Raw genomic sequence first — 27,720 nt, 5'->3', positions numbered from 1 at the left:
TGGTCTGAGCTCCAGCACCTCCGAAACACACAGTCCAAAAACTCTGACCTCCTGATTTCTCACAAATGTCAGGGACATAGACTGTGGCCCATTGCTTACTCCTGAGTCAGGCAAAAAGTCAGTCATTATCACAGAATTAGAACAACAAAGTGATTCCAGCTCATTTCTTGAGTCTTTCTTTGGTGAAAAGGAGGCGGCAGCTGTGTTATCATTAAGACTATAGACTCTGAAGGTGCATTATCCAGGAATAAATCCAATCTCCACCATTTGTGCGCTGTGTGACCTTGGGCAAGCTACATACCCCTCTGAGCCTCAGTTTTTCCATCTGTCTAGTGGGGATGACCTCAAGCTGTTGCCACGAGAATTAATCAGTTAATGCACATGAAATGCTTACCGTATGGTGAGCGACCAAGAAATACTGAGCTAGGGGCACTGGGTGACTCAGTTAAGTGGCCAGCTCTTGGTTTCAGCTCAGGTCATGATCCCAGGGTCATGAGTTGAACTGGCATCAGGTTCGTGCTCTGTGGGGAGTCTGCTTGGGACTCTCTTCCTCCCTCTCCCAGGGCCCCTCCCCCTATACTTTCTCTCTCCCAAATAAATAAATCTAAAGAAAGGGAAATACTGAGCTATTTATTATCTTTAATAAAACTCATTTTTTTAGGCAAGTTTTAGATTCATAGAAAAAAAAAAAACGAGCGGAAAAGAGTGTGTCCACATACTCCTGACCCCTGTGCATGCACAGCCTCCACCACTATCAGCAACCCCGGCCAGAGTGGTATGTTTGCTACAATCCATGAATCTACACCAAATTCACTCTTGGTGTCATACATCCTGTGGCTTTTGACAAATGTGTAATGACCTGTATCTACCATCCTACTATCCTATAGAAGAGTGTCACTGCCCTAAAAATCCCCTGTGCACCACCTATTCATCTCTCTTCTCCATCACTCGCCCCACTCCCCCACCTCGCTATTTTATTTTCATTTGATTAAGGAAAATGATTTCCATGAACTTCATTTCAGAGTGCCTGAGTACCAATGGGCTGAAGATAATGGCGCGATGTGGACGAGAGATTTTTATCTTGCAACGGTCTCAAGGAGGAGGGGAAACTGAGGCACAGGGCCGGGGGGGGGGCAGGTCGAGGCTGAGCGGGAGCCTGGGTCCCCTCACTCCCCCAGCCCCAGATTCTCCATGGAGCCCAGCTTGGCAGCCTCTCCAGGCACAAGCCCCAGGGGGCTCGCAGAGATAAGTCTGCATACAAATCAACTTGGAGGAAAGAGACCTTTTTCATTTTTTTCCCTTTTCATTTAAAAAAAAGAATCTGTGGAACTGGGGCTGAAATGGCAGTGTGTGTCTATGGCTGGAGGGGTGTGTGTGTGCGCGTGTGGGGTCCATTTGTGCAGAGCCCATGTTACCAGAGTTTGGGGAAATGTCAGGTTCTTGGAGAAGGAGACTTTAATTAGGTTAGAGTTGCCTCCAAAAAGTACTAAAATTAAATATGAATCCATAATGCATGGCATCATAACTAATGGGATGCAAATGGGGCTGGGCCGGGCCAGGAGGATTCAGAAACTTGGGTGATAACAGTAATTGGGGAAAAAAATGTCCCCTGGCCTGCAACCACAGACCCCAGGATGCAGATGGGCAGGGGCAGGGGACAGGGAGCAGGGGAGAGACAGAGCTCAGAGGGGGGCAGTCACTCCCCATAATGAAGAAGAGGGTGCCAAGGGGGGCCACCCCCAATGACAGGGCAGCACGGTGCTGGCTGAGCGTGCACCCACACTGGGGAAGGGGGAGGAGTGGCACCCCCACCCCCTCCTTCCTTCCCCACCTCCTCCCTCTCCCCCACTCCCCCCAGCAGGGCCCCGCAGTGTAGGGTTAGAGGCTCCTCTGCAAGCCTGAGGATGGTTTGCATCTGGCCCCCCTCGTCAGCCAGCTGTGTGACCCAGACCTGTCCCCTAAGCTCACCCTCTCTTTGCTCAGCTACGAATTAGCAAGGACCCAGCACCACCCGTTCTATCTTCCCGAGCTGCTGAGGGTCAGAAGGAGCTGTAAATGTTTAGGGCTGCACAAAGGGATGTTTATTCCTTTTTATTTCGCTGTTTGTTGGAGAACAACTACGAGGTAACATTTACTGAGGGCCTGCTACATGCCAGGCACCTTCTCCCACCCGGGCCTCTCTATAACCAAGGGAAACCGAGGCACAGAAAGTCTGGCCGATGGCACGTGGTGGATCTGGGATTCAAGCCCAGCACGTCTGGCTCGAGGACCTGCTTGCGTCTCACGACGTCTCACGACGTTCCTGGAGGGACGGGGGCGAGGGTGGCCAGGACAGCCCAGCCCACCTCCGGGCACATGGTCCCCCGTTACAGTGCACCTAGGAAGCACCCAGGAGTCACCTACCTACCTGTGTGCTCCCCGGCAAGTCACTTGAGCCCCCCGAGTGGGTCCAAGCCCCTCTGAGGGCCTTTCCAACTCCACAGCAGCACAACGGCCCCAGGCAGCCCCGCACAACAGAAAAACGCCTGGAGCTGCCGTCAGACCAGCCCTGGGCAGACCTCCACTCGGAAATCCTGGGTGAGCCACGCAGCCTCAGTGTGCTCATCTGTAACATGGGGAGCCTCTTGTCTCAGCCCCGTTGTGACGATCGGATGAGACCGCGACATTAGATTCCATGCTTCAAGCTCTAGGAGGCGGTCGCCGTTGTAAGCCCTTTACCCACTGTTAGCTCATTGAATCCTCAGTGGCTAAAAGCAGCCAACACTTGGACGGTGCTCGAAAGTTCCAGACCCGGGGTGCTTCCCCACAGGAACTCAACCCTACGGTTGTATTCCACAACTCTAGGGGGGTAAACACTTTTTCATCTGCATTTTACAGATGGAAAAAACTAAAGCGCGGAGAAATGCAGAAGGTATCCAAGGTCAAGAGCTAGGATTTGAACCCGGGCAGCGAAGCCCCACATCTGGACTCATAATTAGCATGCCCTGCTGCTTCGTCCGATGCAGGAACACTTAACACAGCACCTGGCTTCCCTAAGCATGCAGTAAAGGTACTGTTACGTCGAAGGGAAGGGGGCATGAATGGTCAACTTCCAACATCTGCCTTTTGGTGAGGGTTCAGTATGATTACACATGGGAAGTTCCCAGCACAGAGCAGGGGCTCAAAAAAAAAATGTCCTATAAATGAACGAATGAATGAATGAGTGAATTGAAGGGAAGACTGAGTCTGCTCTGGCTCCTGGTTCTTCCAAGCAACGAAGCTGATGCCGTAACTGGCTGTCATTCCCCCAGCAGAGCTGCTAATGAGGAGTCTCACAGATGGGAGGACACCCAGCAGCAGGTGGCTGTGGGTACAGTGTGCCCTGGAAAGCAAGTCTGTTCTCAGAGGCCTAGGTAGATGGATCAACTCTCCTCCCACGGGGCCCCCAGGCCATGGACCAGAAGCCCCCGCCAGTGGTCCCAGGATGCTCCACCTCCTGTCCAGGTGGGTTCGGGCCTGAGCAGCGGCCCCGGGAGTGGTACGCAGAGAAGAAAAAACGGGACAGGATATGGCACCAAGGTTTCTGAGAAGGGAAAAGTGCGGAGCCCTTCCTTTGTGTGGGAATGAGTGCCAGGGGGACACTGCCTACTGAGTTTCCATCAAGGTAATTTATTGATCAATACAGCTAACACGGCTAGTTCAGCGGTTTTGTAAAAAATAACCATGTGTTGGACGCAAGGAGCACTTTACTGGATTGCGGGGAGCGGGGCCAGGCAGGATCGCCCGTGTTTTATGGCCTTCTGGGAACCGGGCCCTGGCAGTTACGTCTCCGTGGCTTTATCTTCATGACACCAAAACACTGGGATGGAGAGAAAAGAGATGGGCCAATCTCCTAGAGGTTTTGTCTAACCTGGCAGCAAATATCAAGACGTTTCTGCACAAGGTCACAACAGTGAACCAGAAACCCTCAAGGCAGGAAGAAGGGGACGGGGTAGGGACGGCCCCGGCCCAGAGTTGGCTCGGGAGGCCAGAGGGACCCCTACTGAGGGCCTGCTCTTTACCAGGCCCCCAGCTAAGCGCTCTAACACGTAGCATGCTTCCCCACATTTGCAGACGAGAACAACCGAGGCCGGACCCTGTGCCCCCGAGGTCACAGAGCACCTGTACGGTGAAGGAGTGGCTCACCTTTGGGCCTAAAGCGGGATTTTCTTGATCCTACCCACGTGACTTTGCTTTTGCCAGCTGGCCTCACCGAACCTCAGTTTCTTCAGTGCAAACGGGGGAGCCTCCTTTCAGCCCTGCCTGCTGAGCCCACTGCTGGAAGCACCCACAGGACAGATGTGCATGCACTTGGGCAGACCAAAGACAATTCTGCTACCTTTATCGATGGACTCTCTTCCAACCGTTCCCCCAAAGTGCCCAGCCTGGACCCGGACAGTAATACATGTTGAGTAATTTATCAGCGGGTTGAACCAGATGGCCACCCTCAAAATCCCAGGTGCCTCCAAGAGGGTATGCGCTCTTCCCCCCCAGAGGGGCGGGCCATGCACAGGTACAAAGTCTGGCACACGCCTTGTGGGGGGAGCCAATAGAGCTTTCACTTATTTAACTCCCACCGGCCCCCAGGATGAAGAGCCCCTGGAGGCCTCCACCTGGCGTTCACTCACCTGGATGCTGGGCATTGGCCAGGAGACACAATCTCCCTGGAAGAGAACCCCTCCCCTGCAGAGAGCCTGGTCTTCCGTGGGCCAGGGCTGGCTCCTCCACTGCTGCATCCAGCCTATGCTTGGGATGGGCCTGGGTGAGCCCCCTTGCTGGGAAGAGGTGTCCCTCTCCAAGAGCGGCACCACGGAAGGATGTACAAAAGAGAGGATGAGGCTGGGCCCCAAAACCTAAACAGGCCACAGGAACCAATGGTCTGTGGCATGAGGCTGGCCTGTGTCTCGAACCAGAACCTGTGCCAGCTTGGGAAAGCCCCGAGATGACACGGGGAATGGGACCTTGGAAAACCACCTCCCAGCCTCACCCCACCCCCTGTACACCAGGCCTCATACACCACACGGGCCTTCTCGCTGGTCTTTGACCACCCCACACTCTTCCCCGCTCTCAAGGCCCTCACACAGGTTGTTCCCCCTGCCTGCAACGCCCCCTTGCATCCTTCTCAAGGCAGTTACCCCCACTCTTCAGGCCTCAGCCTGAACACTATCCCCTCGGAGAGGCCCTCCCTGCCCCCAAAGGCATAGAGTGGCCTCTCAAGTATGTTCATGCATACATAGCATTTGCTCTAACCCCTAAGTGCGCATTCCTTGCTTAGTGTTTGTCATCCCAAAGGGACAAGATAGGAGCCCATGAAGAAGGGAGTCTCACCCCTCTAGGCCCAGCACCTAGGACACTTGACACATAGTAGAGCTCAATCAGCTCTACTTATTGAAAGAAGGAAAGATGTGGAGATGGAGGGAGACAGCGAGACAGGGAGGAAGGAGCCAGGCAAGCAAGGTGAACTGTAGACCAGCTTCTGAGAACCAATCAGGATGGGCGTGTTCCAGCCACAGAGTTCCTTTTCTGGCCGATTCTCGGACATCTCTTCACTTGGATCCCACTTAGATGGTCTGGTTCCTCCAGGAAAACTCTATCCGGTGGCTCACTGAACCCCACTCTGGGCCAGGCTGGGACAAACCACGTAGTTTACATATGGCGCCCATCCACCAACAGAAGGTAAACCACACCCAGTGGCCTCTGCTGAGCAGCTGGAGATAAGCAGGGAGGCCAGATCACCAGTGGGGTACCACAAAGGAGCCACCCCAAGCGGGCGTCTAGCCATCTGAACCTGCCACGTTGACCGTGAGCTCGTTCTGACCCTACCGGGCGTTTGAGAGTTTGTGCATCCTGATATCAAACATGCTCAGTCTCCCTTTCTCCTCTCGGCCTCTGTCTCCCTCTCCGATCTCTTTGTCTCTTCTCGTCTCCTCCATTCTGAGCGTCTCCGTCTCAATCACTGGCTTCCTCTTCCTGACTCATTCTTTGTCTCTTGCTAAGAATTCATCCACATTGGTTCTTTCAGGGATGGAAACAGCGGGCTCAAAATAGAGTCTAAACATCCTGTTCCTGTCTTAGCATCAAGGGATCCTCAAGCCCAGGAAGCTCCTGCCCAGATTTTATCAGGACTCTAGGTTCAGAAATCCCTACCCCACAGTGACCTGGGTTTTCTCTAGCTACGGAGTAGGCCTGTCCTAGGGTGAATGGCTGCCCTCCACTGGGCATCCAGGCTCTGCTGCCCACGGGCTGAGTGACCCAGGCAAGTCCCCTCATCTCTCTGAGCCATCAGCTCTTTACCTGCAAGAAGAGGATGACTGGACCATCTCCCAGGGTCCTTATGAGGACTAACGAACGAACACCCAGAACTGCTTCTATAGTAGCCGGCATTGCAAGTGCATGAGGAGGGCTGGTGGCAGTTTTTTCCTGGTCTTGGTCTACGAGTTCTCTTTCTGCTTATTTGTTTGAAGGGAGGGCCTGTCTGCAGGGACGGGGCAACGAGGGAGGTAGAGCTGTCCGCCCTGAGAGACAGGAAGGCCTATCTCCCTGGGACCACATGCTAAAGCACAGGGAAGCCGTGGGGCTCTGGGAGGCCCCTGCCTGGACTCTTCTCAAGCCCCAGAGGGGCTGGCACCTGCCCCAGCCAAGGGGGCTAGGCCTCACCCTTAATGTCCTTCCAGCTGACCTAGGAGGCCCAGAGCCTGAGTGCGATGGCATATTCCACCATCTTCTCTCTCTTCTATCGATTCTAAGCTCTCAGGATGTGGAGACACTAGACCTGCAGACATGTGGGTGGGGCTGGTGACCCCTGCACGACGTCCTCGGGGCTGGGAAGAATGAAGGCCGCTCAGACTTCCACAAGAGCTGTGCCTCCAACCTGACCTTGAGGCCACAGCATCTCCAGAGGTCGAGACCTTCCGTTCCCACAGTGGGGTGGGGCTGAGCTCAGCCCCCGGGAAGCGGTCCTGAGCTGTGCACCCAGGGCACCTCCGGCCCGCTCCCAGGTGATGCCGGGAGTCAGTCACTCATGCCTCGTCCCTGCCACAGTATCTAACGCCATCCGCCACCACTGAGGATGAAGAACATCCCAGGAAGGGACCCGCTCCCAGCTTCCAGACCCAGGAAGGCCAGATGTCTAGACTCTCAAACCAGATGTGCCTGGGAAGGCGGGATTTACAGGCACTGGTCGGCGCTTCATTCTCTGCTAGATCTTCCCCCTGCACCACCTCCCAACCCCTGACACCAGACAACCTGCACTGTCCTTGTAGGTGCCCCTCAGCCGTCACCTGGTCAAGGCCCGGGTGCCCAGCATCCCAGTGCTGCCGGGGGTGGGCACAGCCTCTCCCCACTTTCCCCTACCCTGGCCAAGCACAAATACAGGCTGTGCAGGGGCCTCCTACTCAGCGTCCCTGCTCAGAGCCTGGAGGCGGGTGGGAAGGCCGTGCATCTGCGTGGCCTAGTATCCATCCAGGCCTGACAGGTTGCTGGGCCTGTGTCGGCATGATGGGCCCCCAGCCACGGGAGCAGACAAGGACAGATGTTGTTAAAATGTGCCCACAGAGCTCTGGTGCCCCCACCGTGTCCCGGGGCCTGAAAGACACGGTCAAGCGAAGGGACTACCGCAGATTTCCTGCCTGCACCACGTTAACTTAACTCTGGGTAATGCTGCCCTCGAGATACACAGCCCCACTCAGAGGCCTCCAGGTGCCCAAAGGAGGGAGAGCCAGGAGCACCCGAACATGCCACTCACTGCCCATCCACTGCTGGGAGGGCACATCCAGGACCCCATCCCCTCCATGACTCTCGGATTCAGTTTGGGTTGTCAGGTACTCGTCTACTGGGGCCTCATTCGGTGCAGCTGCAGGGAATACGCAGGGGAATCAGGCTGGAGTGGGGCAGACCGGCTCAAACCCGCCAACCCCCCCCTTCCTGAAGGGGGTCCTTCTCCTTTCGAGGGCTCAGATCCCTCCCCTGGAAAGACAGAAGAACTACATCCACCTTAGGGACATTGTAAGGGTTCAATGAGATGAGGAAAAAGGCCCAGGGAACACCTGCTCTTGGCATCAGGATAAAGAGGACTGGGATAAGGTCCTTGCCTTTGGGGAACCCCTGGTCCACATGGGGATCAGGGACCCAGCGCCTGCAGGGTCCCCAAGGAGCCCTACAGGAAGCAGGACCGTGACACACGGACTTTGGAAATGAACGGCCCTCTCACCCCGCATCTTCAGCATGTAGGACGGTAGAAACGCAGCTGCACCAGATGTTTCACCTTTCCCTCCTGACGCCGCTGCACAAAGAGCGCGGGCATGGTGGCCAACGGCCCCGTCTCGTGGAATGCACTAGAAGGGCTGCGGCAAGTGGGAAGGTGGCAAAGGAAGCCAGAAACCCAACATTTTATATAAAGCATCCCGATCTTGGAATGTGGGCTGAGTCAATTTAAAAAAACCAATACAAAATAAATAAACAAATTAATTAATTAATTCAAATAAAAAAACTAATACAACTTGGGAAGCTTGGATGGCTCAGCAGTTGGGTGTCTGCCTTTGGCCTAGGGTGTGATCCCAGGATCCTGGGATCGAGTCCCATGTTGGGCTCCCCGCAGGGACCCTGCTTCTCCCTCTGCCTGTGTCTCTGCCTCTCTTTGCAGATGGAAAGAGGTGAAAATGAAGAAGGAAGTTAGGTTGAAACAAATACAAGTCAAAAGGAACAAAAATTACAAAGAACCACACAGGAAGGAAAACAAACTATGTACTAATTTAGGATGGTTGCGTTACATTTAAATAAACCAAATGTGCTTTGTTAAAGTTCAAATGTGCAGCAGTAGCTTGGGTATTTTTGGTTTATATGCCCTCAAGTAAAAGAAAAGCAGAAAGGGTTAATCCTATTTTAAAACCATATTTTATTGTATTTTGATGAGATGTTAAATTCTCAAAAGTTTTATTAAAAATTGTACCAAGTTATTTTATGACATGAGGAGTTGTTTATGTTATAAATTTTTTTGAAACACAATACCTACAATAAACTGGTATGGAATAATTTAAAAAAAAAAAACAGTCGGAAGCAAACACAAGAGGTCCACAAGCTTCAACGTGGGCTCTGGGGTCACCAGGGGGATAAAGGAGAAGGAGATCATTTCCGCCCCCATAAGAAGTGCTGTAAAAAGGGGGCTGGAGCAAGGCTCGGGGAGGCCCAGGGAAGGTCGTGCCACTGCCTGGGGGCATCCAGGGGAGGCTTCCCGGAGGAGGTGAGCCCACGCCAGAAGATGGAGTATGAGAAAGAAGAAATCGAGCAGGAGGCCGGAGGGGCGGGCACCGAGGGGGGAAGACGCAGAGAATGCAGGTGCACAGAGTCACAAACAGCCCCGCCTGCCTTGAGCTGACAGTGGTTCCGAGTGAGAAGAGGTTGATGCGGAGCCCAGCGGGACTGGCTGGGGGAGGCATCTGCAGGACCGGGGCAGCGCCCGCCCCAAAGGGGAGCCTTGAAGGCGGGGGCGTCTTCCAGGCCACCCCCCACCCCGAGATGGGGGGCACTGGAGGCTTGCAGCTGCCAGGAAACAGCACCAAAAAACCCAGGTGCCGTCGCTAGAAGAATGGGGACGGGTGAGGAGTGGGAGACGAGGGAGGGGCCAGGCTGGGACACACCTGGCCAGCGGCGGGAGTGGGAGCAAGAGATCCTCGGGGATCCAGGCAGCTGTGAAGACCCCTTTCCCAAGCTTTTTCCCTTTCCTGACCCAGACCGCTCACCCCATTTTCTGCCCAAATTTGGATAATAAGCAAGATTCAACGAGCACTCCCCAAGCACCCACTTTGTGCCAGGCACAGCCACAGGTCTCAGCAGCCACCACGGTGATGGAGGACAGTGATGGCACCGACGAACACCTCGGGATGCCTTCTCCGCCGTGTGCATCGGGCCAGGTTCTGTTTCCTCGTCGCTCAAGTGCGGACACAGTCCCTACCTCCTAGACTCCCTGTCTTCCATGAACGACTGTCAAGAAGATGCTTAGCGCAGCATCTGGCACGTCGCAAGCCGGTAAGAGATCATCCTTCTCCTGCCGGGGAGCGCAGTAGCTGCACATCAGCACCGGGGCTGGGGACAGAGACTGGGGCTGGGGACGGAGACCAAAAGGGAAGCACAGCGCCCGCAGCCGGTGCCATGCAGGGCTCCCGGCCCAGGTGTGGGGGACCCCTGCCCCTGTCCCGTGGCCTGGGACCTCCCCCCTCCCACCTGCCAAGGAGAAGGAGGCTTCCATCCTCAGCCACGGAGAAGGTCCTGGCCCCTCCTAGACTTCCGAGGGAAGAGCAGAGACAGACAGGGTCCCCTTCCCGAGCCTTCCGGCCAGGCTGTCAGAAAGGCCTAGGACTTGCAGGCCAGGCCAGGTGACCAGGCGTCTAAGGCCTGTCCGCCTGCAGGGTGGGGGCAGGGGGGACACCGGGAGCTGCCCACCACCCCGGGGAGTCCTCATCACCCTGGGCACCAGGAGATGGACACACCCAGGGTCCTCTGGGCAAACTGGGGAACAGGCCATGGGGCTGGAGGCCCAGTGAGCTTCCCGGACAACGTTGAAGGCGGGCTCAGAAGACGGGCGCGTGGCTCTGGGGAGGGTCCTCGCCTCCACACGGCAGCCTGCGGGTCTCTAAGCAGCCTTCCATGCGCCCACGCATGTCCCTGGACTCCTTAAACAGCTTCCTGGTGGCCTTCCAGCTTCCACCTTCACCCCCATGTAGTCGTTACTGGCAGCCACCAGGATGCCTTCCCAAAGGTACAGATCTGGTTATGTTGCTCCCTTCCTACAGTCCTCAAGGGCTCCCCAGTGCCCTTGGGGTACGGCCCAGCCCCCTCGCCTTGGCTTACAGAGCCTCACACGAGGCCCACTCCCCAGGCCCTACTTTTCCACCTCCCCTCGTCTTCCCCCTATTCACACCGGACCTCCTTGAGGTTTGCTTTTTGTTTTTTTACGTACAAGTCTGAAACACATGAGATTGCAGACATTTGGCCGCGTCCGACCTACAAAGCCGGGGGTTTCACATGGTTCCACTTCACGCAACGGTTTGCCCCTTGGGCATCTACACGTGCTACGTCCTCGAGCTGGGACACATGCCCCACTCGTGCGCATCCCCTGACCTCGCTGCACCTTGGTCCTCCCTCGGCCTCAGCCCGAAGGTCACAGACTCAGGGAAGCCTTCCCTGAAGGGCCCGCAGGCAGCCCACGCAGCCCGTCTGTAACACACCCTGACCTTGGAGTGATGTCTGGTGTCCGTCTCTCCTGCCAGACTGCAAGCTCCACGAGGGCAAGGAGCACGTCTGTCTTCCTCACCCTTATGCTTCCAGAGCCCAGCACATGGCATGTGTTCAATGAAGGCTCGCTTGGCAAACAACCTCTTGTGTGCCCGTGTGAACCAGACTGAGTCCCGCCCCGTCCAGCTGCGTGACCTTGGACCATCCATCTCCCGTACAGACAGCCATTCCTACATCTGCAAAAGAAGGTCATCGCACCTGCCACAGAGAGGTGTGCAAACGACACGGCCACAGGCGCCAGGGCATCCAGCCTTATCCTGCTCAGAAACGTTGACAGGTCCTGCCTAGGGCTGGCTGCAGCCACCAGTCTCCTTCCGGACCCCTGGGCGTTGCCAACGGATGAACTGCCGCGGGAGGCATATGCAAGACAGAGAGAGACTGACCTTAACACCGTGGCTCACGACCACCGCTCTGAGCTCCGAGTTGACAGAGAAGGCACGTTCCTCTAGGGCCACTTAGAAAGCCTGGGTTCTTATAGCCTCTCTAGCTGCACAGCTGGGGATGCCTGGAATTTCACCCAGAGCCCCTCGGGAACATCCCTGGCCAATCTGTTCTTGATTACCTCCTATAACATGAAGCTTACTACTCCTCAGGTGGCTTACTTCATCTTCAGATAGCACTGAATATGAGACAGCTGGTGTTGAACCAGATTCTGTCTCCTTGGACCATCATCCCACTGGCCCCAGTGCTCTCTGCTGGGACTTCTAAGACCAGGTTTGCTCACCCCTCTACACAACAGCCTTCGGAGACTGAGAGATGACAGCCTTCGCCTCCCCATCACCAAGCTTTAGGTTTTCACCTCCCTCTCGGTCTCCATCCCAGCACTATGGGGCCGGCAAGGGCTAGACCTTATTCCTCTCCAGGTGGGGCCGACGCTGCTAGCATCTGTGCTCAAAGAGTGGGGATGCAGGAGCTCCAGACCTTCCTCCCTGCAGGCCTCAGATCCAGACTCTGGGATCAAAGTAGTTCACAGCAAAAGCCACCTTTTGCCGGGTGAGTCAGGCTCAAAGGCTGCCGGCCCTCCCCAGCCTCTGGGGGAGATGGCTGCCCATGCTGACGGATCACTCCAATGTATTAGGTAGATAAAGAAATTGATTATTCCATAAATCACTGTCTCCATGAAAAAAAATCCCAATTTTTAAAAAAAGAAAATATTATAAATCTGCCCAAGCCCATGTGAGGGCAAGTGTAGCCATCTCAGCTTAATTGCTGGAGAGCTTCTTTGCTACGGCCCTAAGAAAAAGCAGTCCCTGAAGCTACTGGCTCCCAGTCGAGATGTTCCTTCCCAAACCCCACATATGGCCATGTCATGTCATGGATGAGATGGATTTACATTGCAGCAGAAAGAATCTCAATCAGCCAGAAAGAAAAGCTTTCCCATCAAAGGAGACAGAACCATTTCTTTGGAGACAAAAGTCGGATGCTAACCCCGAGCCCCGCTTCTCCTCCCTGCAGACACACTCACCTGCCCCATCTAGAGAAGTTAAGGTTCCATTCTGACAAGAGACAGAGAATTGGCCAAAATGAGCCCAGTGGGATGGGGTGGGGGTGAGAGGTCGATGATGGGGCGTGACAGCTCAGGAGTGAGGAAACCCCCAGAACAATGGAAGTGACCACATGCTTTAGAAGGAGCAAGGCAAGAGGGAGCACACCTGGCTCCCCAGCGGGCTCTGCTGTGTGATTCTTACCTCGTGGCCCCTCCTCTCTGAGCCTCAGAGCTCCTCCCCAGCACCCAGGAAGGGCGAGGAAGATCCCAGCACGGGGCTCTGGTCTGAACTGCAGGTACCTACATGGGCAAGGAACCAGGGCTGTCATGGAAGGTCGCCCCACACGGACCTAGCAGGAGGCCACTGAATCACCACCAGGTCCAGGGAGGCGGCTCCACGCCCCCAGACCCTCAACCACCCCCTTCCCGGTGGCACTCCGCAGCACACAGAGGGGGCGCTCCATAAATATTGGGTGAATCAATGAGTCAGCCCAGAGTCCACGTGAAAACAGCAGGAAATAAACACTAAATTACAAACAGCATAAAAATAGCCACATTTCCAACGCAGATTTCTCTGATTCTGTGAATCCAAGCAGGAGAAGCAAAAACAAAACAAAAAAAAAACAAAAAAAAAAACCCACAAAACCATCCCCTGTCGATCTCTCAAGCCAGGGCCCTGAAGCAGCCCTGCCCCGTAGACACTAGAACCCACTTCCCCTCCGCCCGACCCGGATCTCTGCCGTGTGACTGCAAGGTGTCACCTTGCTTCCTACATCCTCAGGGCCCGTTTACTCAGACATCGCTCCTTGTTCAGAGGCACGAGCCATCTCCTCTGACTCCATCCTTCAAATGCTCTCAGACTCCTGCGGCCTTTGGCTTCTAAGCCAGGTGTTCCAGCTGACCCCCAGCACCTCAGTGACGGACAAAAGGTCCCCCTTTCTTGAGGCATGCTGAGGCCACTCGCTGAGTGACTTTCCTGTCTAGGAGAGACCTTTGTCAGTACCCAGCCTAAGCTCAAGGCGTTTCAGACGCATCCAGGTGGTGGAGCACCTGGTACTGCTGGGGTTCTTTGGGGAAAACCACGAAGCTGTGACACATTTAATTCCCATCACCTGAACGAGGAGTAATTTTATTTACGAGCAGAAAATACAGCTCTATTATAGGTATGCAGGGTTCCACAACTCAGGAAATAATAACACACAAAATACTTTTAAGAAATCACATTTAGCAGGATAAAAATACCTAGCACAAGCCTACTTACCAAATGCAATGTGAAAGATGATGCTGACAAGCTGAGCAAAGATGCTTGGTATCAGGTGTGATATTTGACAATAGAATGTTCACTCGTTTTGTCATCTGCGACTGCTCCCTAGCAGACAAGCTGTACAAGGCAGCAGAGGCTTAGGAACAATTTACGTGGGGCAGGGGGGGCGGGCAGGTGTAGGAGAAAATTCTCTCTCTGCTCTTCATTTTCCTCTACTGTGAATTTCTCGATTTGAATGACCACAAACAATCGTTCTTACTAGGTACCGTGGGCCTGCTCAACACCTCAGCCTGGTTTGTGAACACCACAGTCCTAGAGGAATAGAATTCGGGAAAAGAATGCCTGTTTAGCAAGACCTTGCAACAGCCACGTCACTCCTGCTAGAAGAGTCTGCGGGCAGGTGGCGCCCACTCAGGACCCCAGGGCCCGACTGCACTCTGTGGTGCTGAACACGGAGGCTGGCGTAAACCTTAATCTCCGGGCCTCTTGGGGGAACTGTGTAGTGGGTACCAATTATCTACCTTTCTAAACACACCTGAATCTGGTTTGGTATTTCTCCTTCAATGTGGAAAAAATGTTTTATAGGTCTGCTTTTCCACCTTGGAAAAATGTAGTCTATCTCAAGACCGCAAATGTAAAGCTTCCACTGTGTGTATGTGTGTGTGTGTGAGAGAGAGAGAGAGATAGGAACGGGGATGGAGTTTTCTTAATAGACTGGGGGGTCAGAGACCCACGTTTGCATCTGATTTTCCCATGGCTCACCAATGGATGGGGCACAAAGCACGTTCCCCTTTTGGTCCTCAATGTCCCAATCTGTGAAAGGAAGAAGTAAGGACAGATACTGTACTCTTGTAGCTTCAACATTTAGGGAGGGGCGTCCTACTTGTGTTCTGGTTCTTCCACGAAGTCCCAAATGGGATGACCTTGCCTGGCCTTCGTCAGCACCGAAAGACTTCCTGGAGCCAGAGAAGGACACAAGGCTCGGCTTCTCTTGCAACAGGCAAGGGATTCAATCTCTCTTGCTCAGCTCTCCCCCAGCCCTCCATCCCCATGGACTGGCCATAATTCAGCTAAACCTGACAGTTCACCCATATTTTATTTACTGATTCGATGTTACGAGACAAGTAAAATAGACGGCTGTCACCTCTATTAAACTGGGCAGGAAAAATGGCCATGTAGGCAACAGGCTCTTTCTGCTCATAATGTGTCATCTGCTTCCTCGGGGAAGGAAGCAAGAAAGGGGAGGGCATGGCCTCAGGGGAGAGCCGGGTTCTGTCATGTGCTAGAGGGGAAGCCCAGGCTCCACTACCAGCCTGTCTGGGACTCACTCTCAGATACATAAATACGACAGACCCATCAGCCCAGTCAGCCAGGTACTGGGACCCCCAACTTAAGTCTTTGGCTCCCCACTGGTCCAAAGGAAAGTCACTACAGTCATTTGTCAGGCTTGGAATAAAGAATGGCTGTTGAGCCACCCTGGGAAGCATGTGCTAGAGAAGCAAACCTCCAAGTGGTCATTTCTTTTAAGTACACAAGCACATCCACGCGTAAGCATTCACACTCCCCAGAACCCAGACGATGCATGCATCCCCGGGGCTAACAGGCCCAGGCTGATGGTCTATACAGCCTGAACCTCCAGTTTAGCTGTCAACACCTCTGCTTTACACAATGCTTGCATGGAGACCTGTTGTCTATGCATCCTAGTAGGAGTAGGTGATGTGGTGAAGACGGAAAACGGAGGGGCCGGACCGCTGGCTGGCCGCAGCGCACACAGCACAGCAACAGCCCTGCCTGCCAGCTGTCCTGAGCGGCCTGCCTATTAAGGATGAATCACAGAAGCTCTCTTTCCTGGTTCAGCTCCCAGAGGGAGCATCAGAGATGCTGAGGGGCCAGTGGGGAGGAGAGGCAGGTGAGGTCATGAGCCTTTCTTCAGTTTCTTCTTGAAGTAGACAGCTCGTGGCTCCCTCGAGAGGAGACTCATCATGAGACGAACCAGACCAAGGATGTGAAGACCAATCTAGGCCTGTGAAAAGAAGGACTCACTCCTCTAAATATTCCAGCTCTGTCCAAGCTACCTACATGGACAGAGTCTGTGTCAGAACACCCACGACTCCACTAAAACTTTGACTTCATAGAAGAATCGCACAATGTCTTTCGCAAAGTCCTGTTGACCAGAAGGAAGAAGTGTTGAGTTGAATAACAGGGCAGGTAGGTGGACTTTTATTCAAATGACTGTATTTGGGGCCCCTGGGTGGCTCAGCGGTTGAGCTTCTGCCTTCAGCCCAGGGCCTGATCCTGGAGACCTGGGATCGAGTCCTGCATCGGGCTCCCTGCATGGAGCCTGCTTCTCCCTCTGCCTGTGTTTCTGCCTCTCTCTCTGTCTCTCATGAATAAATAAATAAAAATCTTTAAAAAACAAGTGACTGAAAAAAAAAACAAAAAAAAAACAAGTGACTGTATTTATCAATGCATTCATTTATTCAACAAGTAGTTATTAGTTACTAGGTGCCATGCACTGTGCTAGACACACCGGATAAAGCGGTAAAAATAAGCCATCTGGGGCCACTGCTTGTATTGTCAGTGCTATGGCAAAGGAAGTACAGGGTGCTGTGTGGACCCACAGAAGTGAGTAGGAGTCAAGAAAAGCTTCTTGGAGGAAAAGACACCTTTGCTGAAACCTGAAGGATGACTCAAAGTTGTCGGGGAAGAACAGCAAGAGCAGAGGCCCAGGATGTGAAGGAAAGGCACAGTGCCTCCTGGGGACTTGCATGTTGAGCACAGTGGAGCAGAGAGTGTGTGTGAGGCAAGGAGGGACAGAGTCAGGACAGGTCAGAAAGGGCCTAAAAGCCTAAGGAAGCCAGTGGGGTTTTGAAGTTGGTTAAACTTTAGCATAGTGGATCCTAGATCTCTGAGTTAAGCCAACGGACTTGGACATTGGTCATCCCCTGTCCAACGTGTTGATGGCCAACACAGCTGAAGGGAGGGAAGGCGGGTTCCTCTCGGGCTCAGATGGCAGGGAGCATTCCAGATAACAGAAAGGGAGCCGCGGAAGCTGCATGATCCAGAACAGGGCTCTGTTCGTAGTATAGGCCCATACCCCATTAACCTCTCCGCCACAGACCCCTTGGAGGAAGAAGAGAGGGAAATTCACCTCTACCTCCTGAGGATGGAGAGACCTGAACAGGCTTTGGTGGTCCAGAAACAATGAGTGAGACCTGAAGGTTCAGTGATAGGATTTACTGAAGATAAATGACAGGTCCTGCCTTTAGGCTCAAAAGATCAACTGCCAAAGGGAAGATGAGAGAAGTTATAGATCAGCAGCGATACCTGTGCAAAAGACCGGGTGATCCCCGGAGACCACCAGCTCAGCATAACTCAGCAAAGCAGAATGGCTGCTGAGGGGGTGGGGACGGTGATCTGGGTTGTACACGGAGACACGGAGGCCCAGGTCCGAGGAAGTGGTGCGCTTACTGGGTGCAACTCACAGGCAGCGCGGTGGTTAGCTCTCAACACCATGGGGCAAGAGCGGAGCATCTTTTTTTTTTTTCTTAAGAACTGACCATCTTTAACTTGGAGAAATTCAATTTGGAAAAATGCCTTTATGTTTCCTTCCATAGGGTTGCCCTAGGAAGCAAATCCAGACCAGAATCAGTGGGCATGGTGATCCAACGTAAGCATAATAGATACCATCTGTTGAGTGCTTCCCACGGCTGTGGTCTAAACACTGTATATGCATTCAGTCATTCAAATCCTCCAAACAACCCTGTGAGGCAGGTACTATCAGTACTATTACTATGAGACATTAATTTGCCCAAGATCCCATGGATGGGAAGTGATGGAGGCAGGCTTCGAACTCAGGCCAGCAGGTTCCAGAGCCTGTGGAATTATCCACAATGCTAGGGCATATTAATCCTCACAATGATCCCATGAGGTCAAAGCTATTGTTGTTCCCATTTTACAGGTGAGGAAATCTAAGGCTAAGAAGTTAAGTGACCTACCCAAAGTGTTAGAGTCTGCGGCAGGGAAGAGGGTTTAAACTCAGACACATGGATCTCAGAACCTATGCTCTCAACCTCCAGGTTCTATGGCCTTCACCAAAACTTCGGGGAGGCAAATTTTAGCGGAAAACATGCAACAAAGGTTGGAATAAGCCAAAACATTTGCAGGAAAGCACAAAAGAGGGTCCAGAGTAGTGAGCTTCCTATCTCAGATGGTATTCAATCAGAGACCCGATATCCACCTGTAAGGAGGGGGGGAGGTCCCTCCAGTGACCTAGACCAGTGGTCTTCACAGAGTAGTCCCCAGATGAGCAGCATCAGCATTCTCTGGGGACCTGTGAAAAAATGCAAAATCCCAGGCCTCGCCCGAAACCTACAGAATCAGAAGCTCTGCAGGGGGGGACCCAGTGGTCTGTATTTTAAGGAGCACTCCAGGTGATTTTGATGCATGCTGATGTTAGAGAACCAGAGGCCTAGAGTGACCCCTGGGGTCCTTTTCAGCCTAGAGTCTGTGATTCTCCATCACAGACAGGAAATGCGATGCGCGGAGCCCTGGGAAGTCCTTGGCTCCCCGCTCCTGCTTTTCCGCCCAATTGGGCAGGCTTTTTGGAATAGCGTATTCCAGTTCTGCAAAGCAGATGCAGGAAGGCTTTGCACAAGTCTCCCTCGTTCCCATATTTAAAGAGCTCATCCCTGCAGTTGTTCTGAGAACTCTATAAACGCCCTTCCATCAGCAGCCTGTCTGCATCAGTCCCTTTAACAGCGCAAGGCTTAATTGTCTCCTATGGATTGGAACCCTCTTCACACAAACTAGAATCTTCGCTCCTTCTCGCTCCCTTTTTTCCCCTGCCTTCCTTAACCACCATTCAGCATGGCACCAAAGGATTTGGAGTCGGAGCTGCCACTCCCCCCGGATCTCACTCCATCTCATTATCTCCGATCTGTATGATCACCATGGGGACTCTCTCCTCCCCGGCTCTTGCCGTGGCCTCATTACCTGATGTCTCCCAGCAGAGCCAGCAGTGTCTATCCCCTGGGGGCCCAGCCTCCAGCCGCAGACCCTCTCTGGGCTGCAGTGGCCTGCCCAAGACGCAAGATCGAACTCTACATCCAAGAAGGACCGAGGAGGACTCCCCGGATCAATTCCTAAAGAGCATCCCACCACCACGCTCTTCTCGGCTCCCGAATACATGCAAAATGCATTTCAACCCAAACGTTGCAAATATAGGGAAGAACCTATATTTGCCATAGGTTGCAGGTATGTGAAAAATAGCAGGCCAGGAGGAGTCTGGGAGCTAACATACAGAAGCATCCTAAAAGGCACCCCTCTGCCTCCCTAACGTGGTGGGTAACTGTCACAGGTAACCCTACCGTCTCCCGTATGGGGGACATGGGTGTGTGGGCAACGGGTAAATGCCACGTATTGAGCTGCACGGACTGCTGAGCACCAGGGTTGGCAGAAGGCAGAGGGCACATAAGAAGCAGACAGCCTCAGAGCTCATAGCCTGATGGCAGAGACATGGCCTCCACCTTTGGGGATCCTTTCTCTCCCAACATTTATTAAACATCAGGTACTGTGCGAAGAGCTTTATAGACTTTATCTTCTTTAATACCCACACTAACTCTGGGAAGATGAATCAGTAAGGCTCGGCCATATGAAATTTTTTGCAGGTTAAAAACATCCGATTATGGTTCTGCTTGACAGTAAGGTATCTATCTTAAAGACGAGGAAACGGAGGCTCCCGGGTAAAGCACCTTGCCCAGCGTCCCAAGGCACGGCCATAGTCAGACTCACAATCTAACTCAGATCCACCACATTTCAACAAACCCCAGACACGCCATGATATTTTGAGGTGCCGAGAGAGGAAAAAAAAATCCCGTAAGTAACCCCCGTTATGATACAGGAGACACACCGATTTCAGAGATGTGAGAGGGCAGAGGGGGAAAGTCCATCTCAGAACCAATGAAATACAGTATCTGACGCCCCAAAAGCTCATTCTGCCTCTTGGTAGTGATGGCGGGGGAGGTGCCCTTACGCCCTCTGGGTCACCTCCTTGTCCAATGGGGGAGGCAGGACACACAGGCGGGGGAGACAGGACACACAGGCGCTAGAGAAAGCCCTCGGCACAGCCACGGGCATAACCAGAGCCAAGGTCAGTCAGCCTGAGTAAACAAGGCACAGCGAGGGGTGGGGACGTGGGACAGTGACGTCTGGGGGAAGGGGAGCACCAGGCTCAGGGCAGTGGGCAGTGGGAACCCTGGACATCACTCCAAAGGAAATAAAACAAGGTAAGGTGGGTTCAAGTTGCTCTGGGCCTTGATGCTATAAAATGTGGCCAAGAGCTAACGAAAACAAAATCAGAATGACCTGTGGTCCTCAAACCCAACCCCTCGGGCCGTGCCTCACTCCCACTCTGGCATAGGGTCTTGTCTCTGGGACACAGAGAGAAGCAGAAGATGGAGGTGACTCCAGGAGCAAACACAGGCATTGGCCCCGGCCCCACGTCCAGGCCACTCAGGGGACAAAGTTGAGGAAGCGTAGACAGTGATGTCTCCATTCGGCCCCCTAGCCACCTCCCTCACCTCCCCCCTAACCCGGCCCCGTGCTGCTGCCAGACTCCCTGAACAGCACTGGGAGGAAATGCTGATCTTCGGACGGTGCTTAAGCTTTTCTTTTTTTTTTTTTAATTTTTATTTATTTATGATAGTCACACACACAGAGAGAGAGAGAGAGAGAGAGGCAGAGACACAGGCAGAGGGAGAAGCAGGCTCCATGCACTGGAAGCCCGACGTGGGATTCGATCCCAGGTCTCCAGGATCGCGCCCTGGGCCAAAGGCAGGCGCCAAACAGCTGTGCCACCCAGGGATCCCTGCTTAAGCTTTTCTGAAAAGATGTCACAGCCCTCTGACTCTGGGAGGCAGGCTGGGAGGTATCATCCCCATTTTACAGATGGGGAAATCGAGGCCCCGGAAGATAACGTGACCGCTCTGATTGTGCTTGTCCCAAATGTGTCACCTCTCTAGGGGCTCCCAGTGATGCAGTTGCCCCCACTTCCTAGAACGGCTCCGTGCCCAGCAGCCACCCTCATCCCAGTCTCCCTGCGTCCCCCAGAAGAAGGAACATGGTGGACAAGAGGCATAAATGTGAATTTGTCTCGGCTCTCATAGAGGTGGCCTGGCGGAAGGGTGGCCTGGGCAGCTCTGGCACTCAGGCCCCCACATCAGACCCACAGCATGTGTGGGACAGCACACGTTCCAGAGCCCGGTGTCAGTGGGCCTTACCCTCCTACTGTCCACCGGTCTCAACTCCCGGCAGGACAGGCTCTATTTAGAAGGTCGGAATGTGACTCTTGCTTAAAAGTAAGATGATCATAAAACCTATTAGCCTGGAAAGGATGTTGGAAGAGGGCGGGGATGGGACTGGGGAGGGAAAGGGAGGTGAGGGAAAAGGAAGATCGAAGAGCAATTCACCAACCACCTGCTCTTGCCAGGTCACTGGCTGGTGATGGAGATGAGGGGGAGACACAGACACGGGGCCTTTTCCTCAAGGCTCTGAATCGAGGTCTTTGAGGACAGCCTGGTGGCTGCCAGGGGGACGTGGAGGCCGGAGTCCCCAGAACAGAGAGATTCTTATTGGGGGGACTAGCCATCCCCAAGGGAAAGTCCATCCTTTATCTCAGGTTGAACTGGAGCATTGGTCAGAGTCCAGAAGCCCGGACAAGGTGGGATGTAGTCATTGGAAGCACGAGTGTTGGCGGGAGGGGTGAGAAAGACCACGCACCCTTTCCTCTAGAGGAAGCACATCGGCCACGCGGCCCATCAGCACGGACAGTGTGACTCTGCAAACTAGCACTGGCAGGGTTAAATGTTGGGGAACCCACACAGCCGTCTCCAGCACCAGGCCCGACAGGGCCCAGCCCGAGGAGGCCACACACAGCCCCCCGGAGCCATGCAGTGGGGGTGCTCCACCCAGCACCCCTGCAAACCGGTGCTTTCCCACCTTCCAACCACACGGACAGTCAAACACACAGGACCAGGAGTCGGGCGGACAGGGGTTCCTATCCTGCATCTCCCACACTGGCCGTGTGATCCTGGCCAAGTGACTTTGCCAAGCTTACTTTCCTTCTGTGCGAAATGGAAATAACGCCCACGGGGTGGCGAAGCCTGAAGAAGATTTGGGGGGGAGGGGGAATGTGGCAGCTGCATTTATTGAGCACTTACTATTCACCCGCATTGCTAGTTGGGCGTCTGGAGCCCCGGGGTACCTGGCACCTGCTAAGTGCTCCTTAAATGACGGCCCTGGTGGCGTCCATGTTGCTGTGCGTGATGCTGACGTCGCTCCAGCCCCAGGTGGGGTCCCAGGCAGGAGACGCCGATGCCTCAACACAGGCACACTGCCCCCTGGTGCTGCTGTCGGGGAATCGGCATCTGGCAGACGAGCTATTGCAGTGAAGGAGCCCGGGATGCTGTCTGCACCAGGCCCCGGGCCCATCCATCCTTCCTTCCATCCATCCATCCATCCATCCATCCATCCATCCATCCATCCGGTGCTCCAGCCCCATCACACCAGCATCAGGCGGACGAACCCTGCTCCTGGAACTTCGGTCCTCCTTGCTGCTGGGCAGGGCCTGGAGGGCTCCAGGCTCTCTTCCGCTGCTGCTGCCTCCGCTGCCCAGCCAAATGGAGCACCGGCTCTCGCCTCTCTGCAGTCCCTCTGGGGGTCCAGGGTAAACAAGGTGGGGCTCAGGCTGAAGCCACAGGAGGCAGGGCAGCTGTCTGTAACAGGACGGAGGAAGCTGGGCCTCAGCAGATCAGAAGCAAACCCAGCTGCTGAGCACAACCAAGTCTCCTCCGAAAAGGGCACCCTAAGCAGCCTCCGCCACCTCCCCTGTATGTGGATGGCCTCATGCCCCCGCCCCCGGAGGAGGAGGGAGACTTCTAATGTCCACAAGGGAATCTGTGCTTCCTCCCCCTGACCCCTGAGGGGGCTCCGTTTCCTAGGGACACCGAGTGGCTGTGGGAATACGGGGGTTCAGGGGGCTCATGGGCCCCAGAAAGGATCCTCAAAGCACCCAAGCAGCCTTGCATTCCCGAAGGGGTGGGGGACTGCAGGGTTGCCCCTCAAAGCCCTTTCAAAATAGCACAGCGGGCTGGACTTTTGAAGTCAGCTGTCGCGCCAGCAACAGGGGGATGCAAGTGACCTTGGAAGAGCCCAGTCAGGACACAGTGCCGGGCTCACCCTGCAGAAACCACCTCTAAAAAACCCCAGATCATCCTGATGTCAAATGACTGCTAAGCGCAGTGCGAGGCAGGCATCAAGTAGAAATTAAACTCCAGCTTGAGGAGGAGGCAAGCCCAGACTGACAGGAGCGGCTGGGCTGGGAAGTGGAGGCAGAAATTCCTCAAGTTAATGCCTTCCAAGGCCCCTCGGGCCACTCCCAGGTCTTGTCTGAAGCTATTTACTTCCAGGGGGGAAATCCCTATTGATCTTCATTCAGCTCCTGTCTGCTCCTACTAGGCGGCAATGTCTCAGCGCATCACCAGTCACGGTAAGAAATTCCTCATTGTTTTACATGCGGCTCCCAAACTAGGGAGATGAATGTTAGGACCGTTTGGGTGAACTGATGGCAAAAGATCGGGATGGACAGCCGGGGCTGGTTGGGGCACTCTGGGGGAGGGGCTCTCATTCCCCAGGGACGGACTGCTGCGCTTGCCCGCTGGGCCCCCCATTCCAGGCTCGGGGCCTTGAGGCTCCTCTGATCTGCTCTGTTCTGCTCTGTCTGTAGATGCTCTGAGAGTCCCGAGTGGAGCCAGCCCTTCCCTGCCACCCCCACCCCCACCACATACACCTGCTTTATGTCTCTGCAGTCATTTGGCTCCGAACCTCCCCCTGGCTGGCTAGAGATCATCACCAGCCACTAGAGCTCCCCAGCTGCTGCCACCACTGTCTGGTTCCCTTTTCAAGTTCCAAGCTGGCCTCGTAGCACGAGGGAGCCTCGTGGAACCGTGAAACCCATGATGACACGGACAGCACAGTGCCCACCAGTCTGCACTCGGACGTACTCTGGAGCCACGGAATATCCCAAACCATCGCAGCCAACCCAACAGTTCACAGGTGGGGAAACTGGGAGAAGGGGCAACAGTGTGATTTGACCGAAATGGCTCAGTAAGCGGGAAGATGACGGAACAGGAAACCTAGGCTTCCTAGCTCCCGGCCTCGGGCCCCTGCATTTCAGCTTCTAGGTCATGCAGCCAGGTCCACGTGAGGTCACTGAAGCCCATCTGGCTGAGGGGACCCCTGCATTAAACGGCTTTCCATGAGTTAAGACCAGAATCTGTCTCCACAATAATAACGATGATAACAGTAATAATAAAACGCCGAACAATATGCCTTGAAAACCTTCAATGAGCAACACTTGATAATCACACGCAGATACATCTTCCACATATTCATATAAAATAATCAATGATCATTTTTTCCCGCAGACTACAATCCAATTACTCTCTCTCCCTCGCTCTCTCCCTCACTCTCCTTTGTTACTTGCAAACCATCCAAGCAATCAATGCCTTGACCTCTCCCTCTGATAGACACAATTACAAAAAGACAGAGCAATGCAATTCATCTATTCAAGATGGATTGTTTGAACACTCTGTCACACTGCTGAGCTATCCATCTCCTTGTCTAAGAGGAAATTTCAGCCCCCAAAAAAAGGCACAAAGAAAGGGGCGGGTACGCTGCTCTCTGGCCCAGAGAGCCCCTCAGACACCTGCAAGAAAACCCTCTCCCAGGCTGGTGCTTGGGGATGCCTGCTGCTATAGGACTCGGCTCCAGGCACAACGGGAGCCCGTCCCGGGAACCAGAAACACCCAGCACACTCCGAAGCCCAATTTCCAGGACCTCAATTCCCACGGCCCCGGTCAGAGCCCTGGAAACCCACGGGTGGATCAGAAAAGGGAGATGGTGTCGGACACAGCCAAGGCGGTGTGTCTGGGTTTCGGCATAGGATTCTGTGTGTGTGTGTGTGTGTACGCGCGCACTTGTGCACGCGCTCCCATGATGTCCACTGTGGTTCACTGGCTCCAGCTAAGGCTCCAGCTAAGGCTCCAGCCTGGGCTCAGAAGGATGGAAGTTCAGCTCCCCAGGAAGCTCCAGAGAAGCCCAGAGGCCTCAGAGCCTTCTCATCCTCCGTCCAAGCTGGCACAGCTCCGGCGGTCACGTTTGGCATCCGCACAGCACCCCAGTCCTCGGGCTGGGAATCAAATGGGGCAGGCCTCTCAGATATAAATGGCTTGGGCCGACACGCTAATTAATCCTGGGGCTTAATACGAAGAAGATTAGAAGAGAGGAGGGCTTTGCCATCCTTAATTGCATTATTACAAGCTGAACCCAAGAAAGGGCAGGCAGGCTGGGGCTTCCCCTCAGAGCGGTGAGGAGCCCCCAGTGCAAGCCGATTCCATAGCAAGAGGGGGCAGGTAAGGATACATCATCCTGCCCCTCCTTCGCTCATCTTTCTGGGGTTGTCCTCATCTGCTCCTGATTTCCAGGGCCCCCAAAGACCTCCATCCCTGAGGCTGGGCTAGGAGTGTACCCAGCTCCCCGCCGCCCCCACCCATGCAGGGGGAAGAACCATGGAAGAGGAACCTGCAATGCGTGGGATGGGCACATAGCACCTTTTAGGTCTCCCCTCCTTTCTCCCAAGGGCACCCTACCATGTAGGCCCCTGAAAAACCAAGGAAAGAAGGAAGGAGGAGATAAAAGAAGTGCTGGCCCACTACTAAGGGGACCGCCTGCCCCTGGATGGGTGACCAAACTGGGGAACTGGGGCAGGCAAAAGAGCGGAGATAGAAGAGGTATCTGGCTTGCCAAGAGCAGCCCCGGCTGCAAAGGGTTAAGCGTGACCGTGGGGGATGTCCCCAGAGCCCCTCACTCCCGGACTCCTCTGTCTTCTGGTGTGAGTCGTTGGGGGTCCCAGGAATGGACTGAAAGACCCCAGAGTGGACAACAGCGCTAAGGGCTGCGCTCTACCCCCATCCGGATTGTTTATAGTTCAAGACATTGTGGGATCCAAGAGTGAGCCTCGGAGACAGACCCCCCACCCCCAGATTCCTGACCGCCTCCTAGGAAAACCCGACCTCGGTTCCCAGCACCCCCTCACCCTCTAGCAGTCGGTGCCTGGAGAAGAGCCACAAGGAAGGACGGTGGCTCCGGCTCAGCAGAGCTCTGGCTGCCTTGTGCCGGCTGCTGGCGGCGGCGCCTCGCGAACCCAGGCGGCCCAGGTCTCCGGCCTGGAGGCGGGCGCGGGGCCTGCGTGGCCGAGGCTCCCGCGTGGCCAGGCCGGGCCTGCACCCCGAGGGGGCCCCCCCGCATCGCCGGGAGCGCTGCCTGCAGGGCGCCTGGGGCGGCCACAACAAAGTTAAAGCCCCGAGTAAGAGTCTCGGGCGGCGGCGGCTGGAGAGCGGGGATGCCAACCTCAGAAAGCCTGCGCGCAGCCCCGCCAGCCGCCGCCAGCTGCGGAGGGATTTCGGCTAACTTTAAAACCCGCTCCCTTCCCCCCTCCCACCCCGACCGACCCACCTGGGGCTGCCCCTTCTCTGCCCCAGGTCCCAGGTCGCCGGGCCGCAGGCCTCCCCCTCCACGCCGGGAGAGAAGACCCAAAGCCCCCGCTCTCCATCCTGCGCAGCGGCCGCCGCGTCCCGGCCGCTGGAGCGGTGCCCCCGGCGCAGGAGAGGGGCCTGCGGGGAGCCAGGAGGGAAGAGAAGTTGGCGCCTTCCCCAGGGTTCCCGCGGCGCGGAGAAGCCGGGTCCCAGAACTCGGGGCGGCCGCGCAGGCTGGCAGTCGCCGGGAGATGGGAGATGGGAGATGGGAGATGCGCCCGCGCCCGCGCCCGGGCCGGGACTGGAACGCTCCGCTGCTCTCCATCAGCTCTGGCCTCCCCCGAGCGCGCCAAGGGCCCCTCGCCCGCCGCCGTCTCCCCACTAAGTGAGGCCCGTGACCCCGGCTTTGCAACTTTGTCCTCCCCAGAACGACCTCCCGGTGGTCACCTGCCCCCCACCCCCAGCCCCTGGCAGCCTGGAGAGAGGTCGGGGGGAGGAATAAACCCTCTTGGGATCGCGTTCCTCGGCGCCCCCACCCCACCCAGCTCCATCCCCGCCGCCGCCCGGGCGCAGCGAGACCCCGGCTCCGGGGAGCCCTTACCGATCCGGATGACGTGGGGCATCCCGCGCGAGTCCGGGATCCAGAAGGCGCACACGAGGAGCCCGGCCCAGTATTCCCAAACCAGACTCCGGGGGCGCCGCCAGGGAGCGGTCATCGTTGGGCGCCGCCGAGCGTGCCCGGGGCGCGGCCGTGGCGGGCTCCCCGGGGCGGCAGCTCTAGGCGCGGGCGCGCAGCAGCCCCCGAGGCGCCGCCTGGCCCAGCTGCCCGGCTCCCGAGCGCCGCTGCGAGTGGGGGGCGCCCCGCGGCGCCGCGCACATCTTACTGGGGGGCCGCCCCGCCGGCGCCCGCCCCGCCCGGCTGCCGCCCACGGGCCGCCCGCGAGCGCGCGAGGCTCCCGGGCTCCGCTCGGACTGCGCTCGGGCTCGGCTCCCGCGCGGGCTGCCACCTGCCCCGGCTGCCGGGCGCTGGCGGGCGGGCTGCACGCGTCTCTCCGGCCGCTCCTCCTCCA

The 27,720-nt window shown here is 55.5% G+C and overlaps 1 protein-coding gene across 1 annotated transcript in view; it reads right to left on the bottom strand.

Annotated features, from left to right (window-relative positions):
• The window catches only part of GRIK3 (glutamate ionotropic receptor kainate type subunit 3), a 222,287-nt gene extending 194,865 nt beyond the window's left edge, over positions 1–27,422 (bottom strand). The window contains exon 1 of the mRNA XM_025419889.3: positions 27,252–27,422. Within this exon, the coding sequence (XP_025275674.3) occupies positions 27,252–27,366 (115 nt within the window). The 5' untranslated portion in view covers positions 27,367–27,422. The remainder of the gene's footprint in view (positions 1–27,251) is intronic.
• Positions 27,423–27,720: the final 298 nt, after the last annotated feature.

This window comes from Canis lupus, chromosome 15 (genome assembly GCF_003254725.2).
Source record: "Canis lupus dingo isolate Sandy chromosome 15, ASM325472v2, whole genome shotgun sequence".
Classification (NCBI taxonomy): domain Eukaryota; kingdom Metazoa; phylum Chordata; class Mammalia; order Carnivora; family Canidae; genus Canis; species Canis lupus.
The sequence above is the reverse complement of the archived record's forward strand: the minus strand, read 5'-3'. Positions and strand labels throughout refer to the sequence as shown.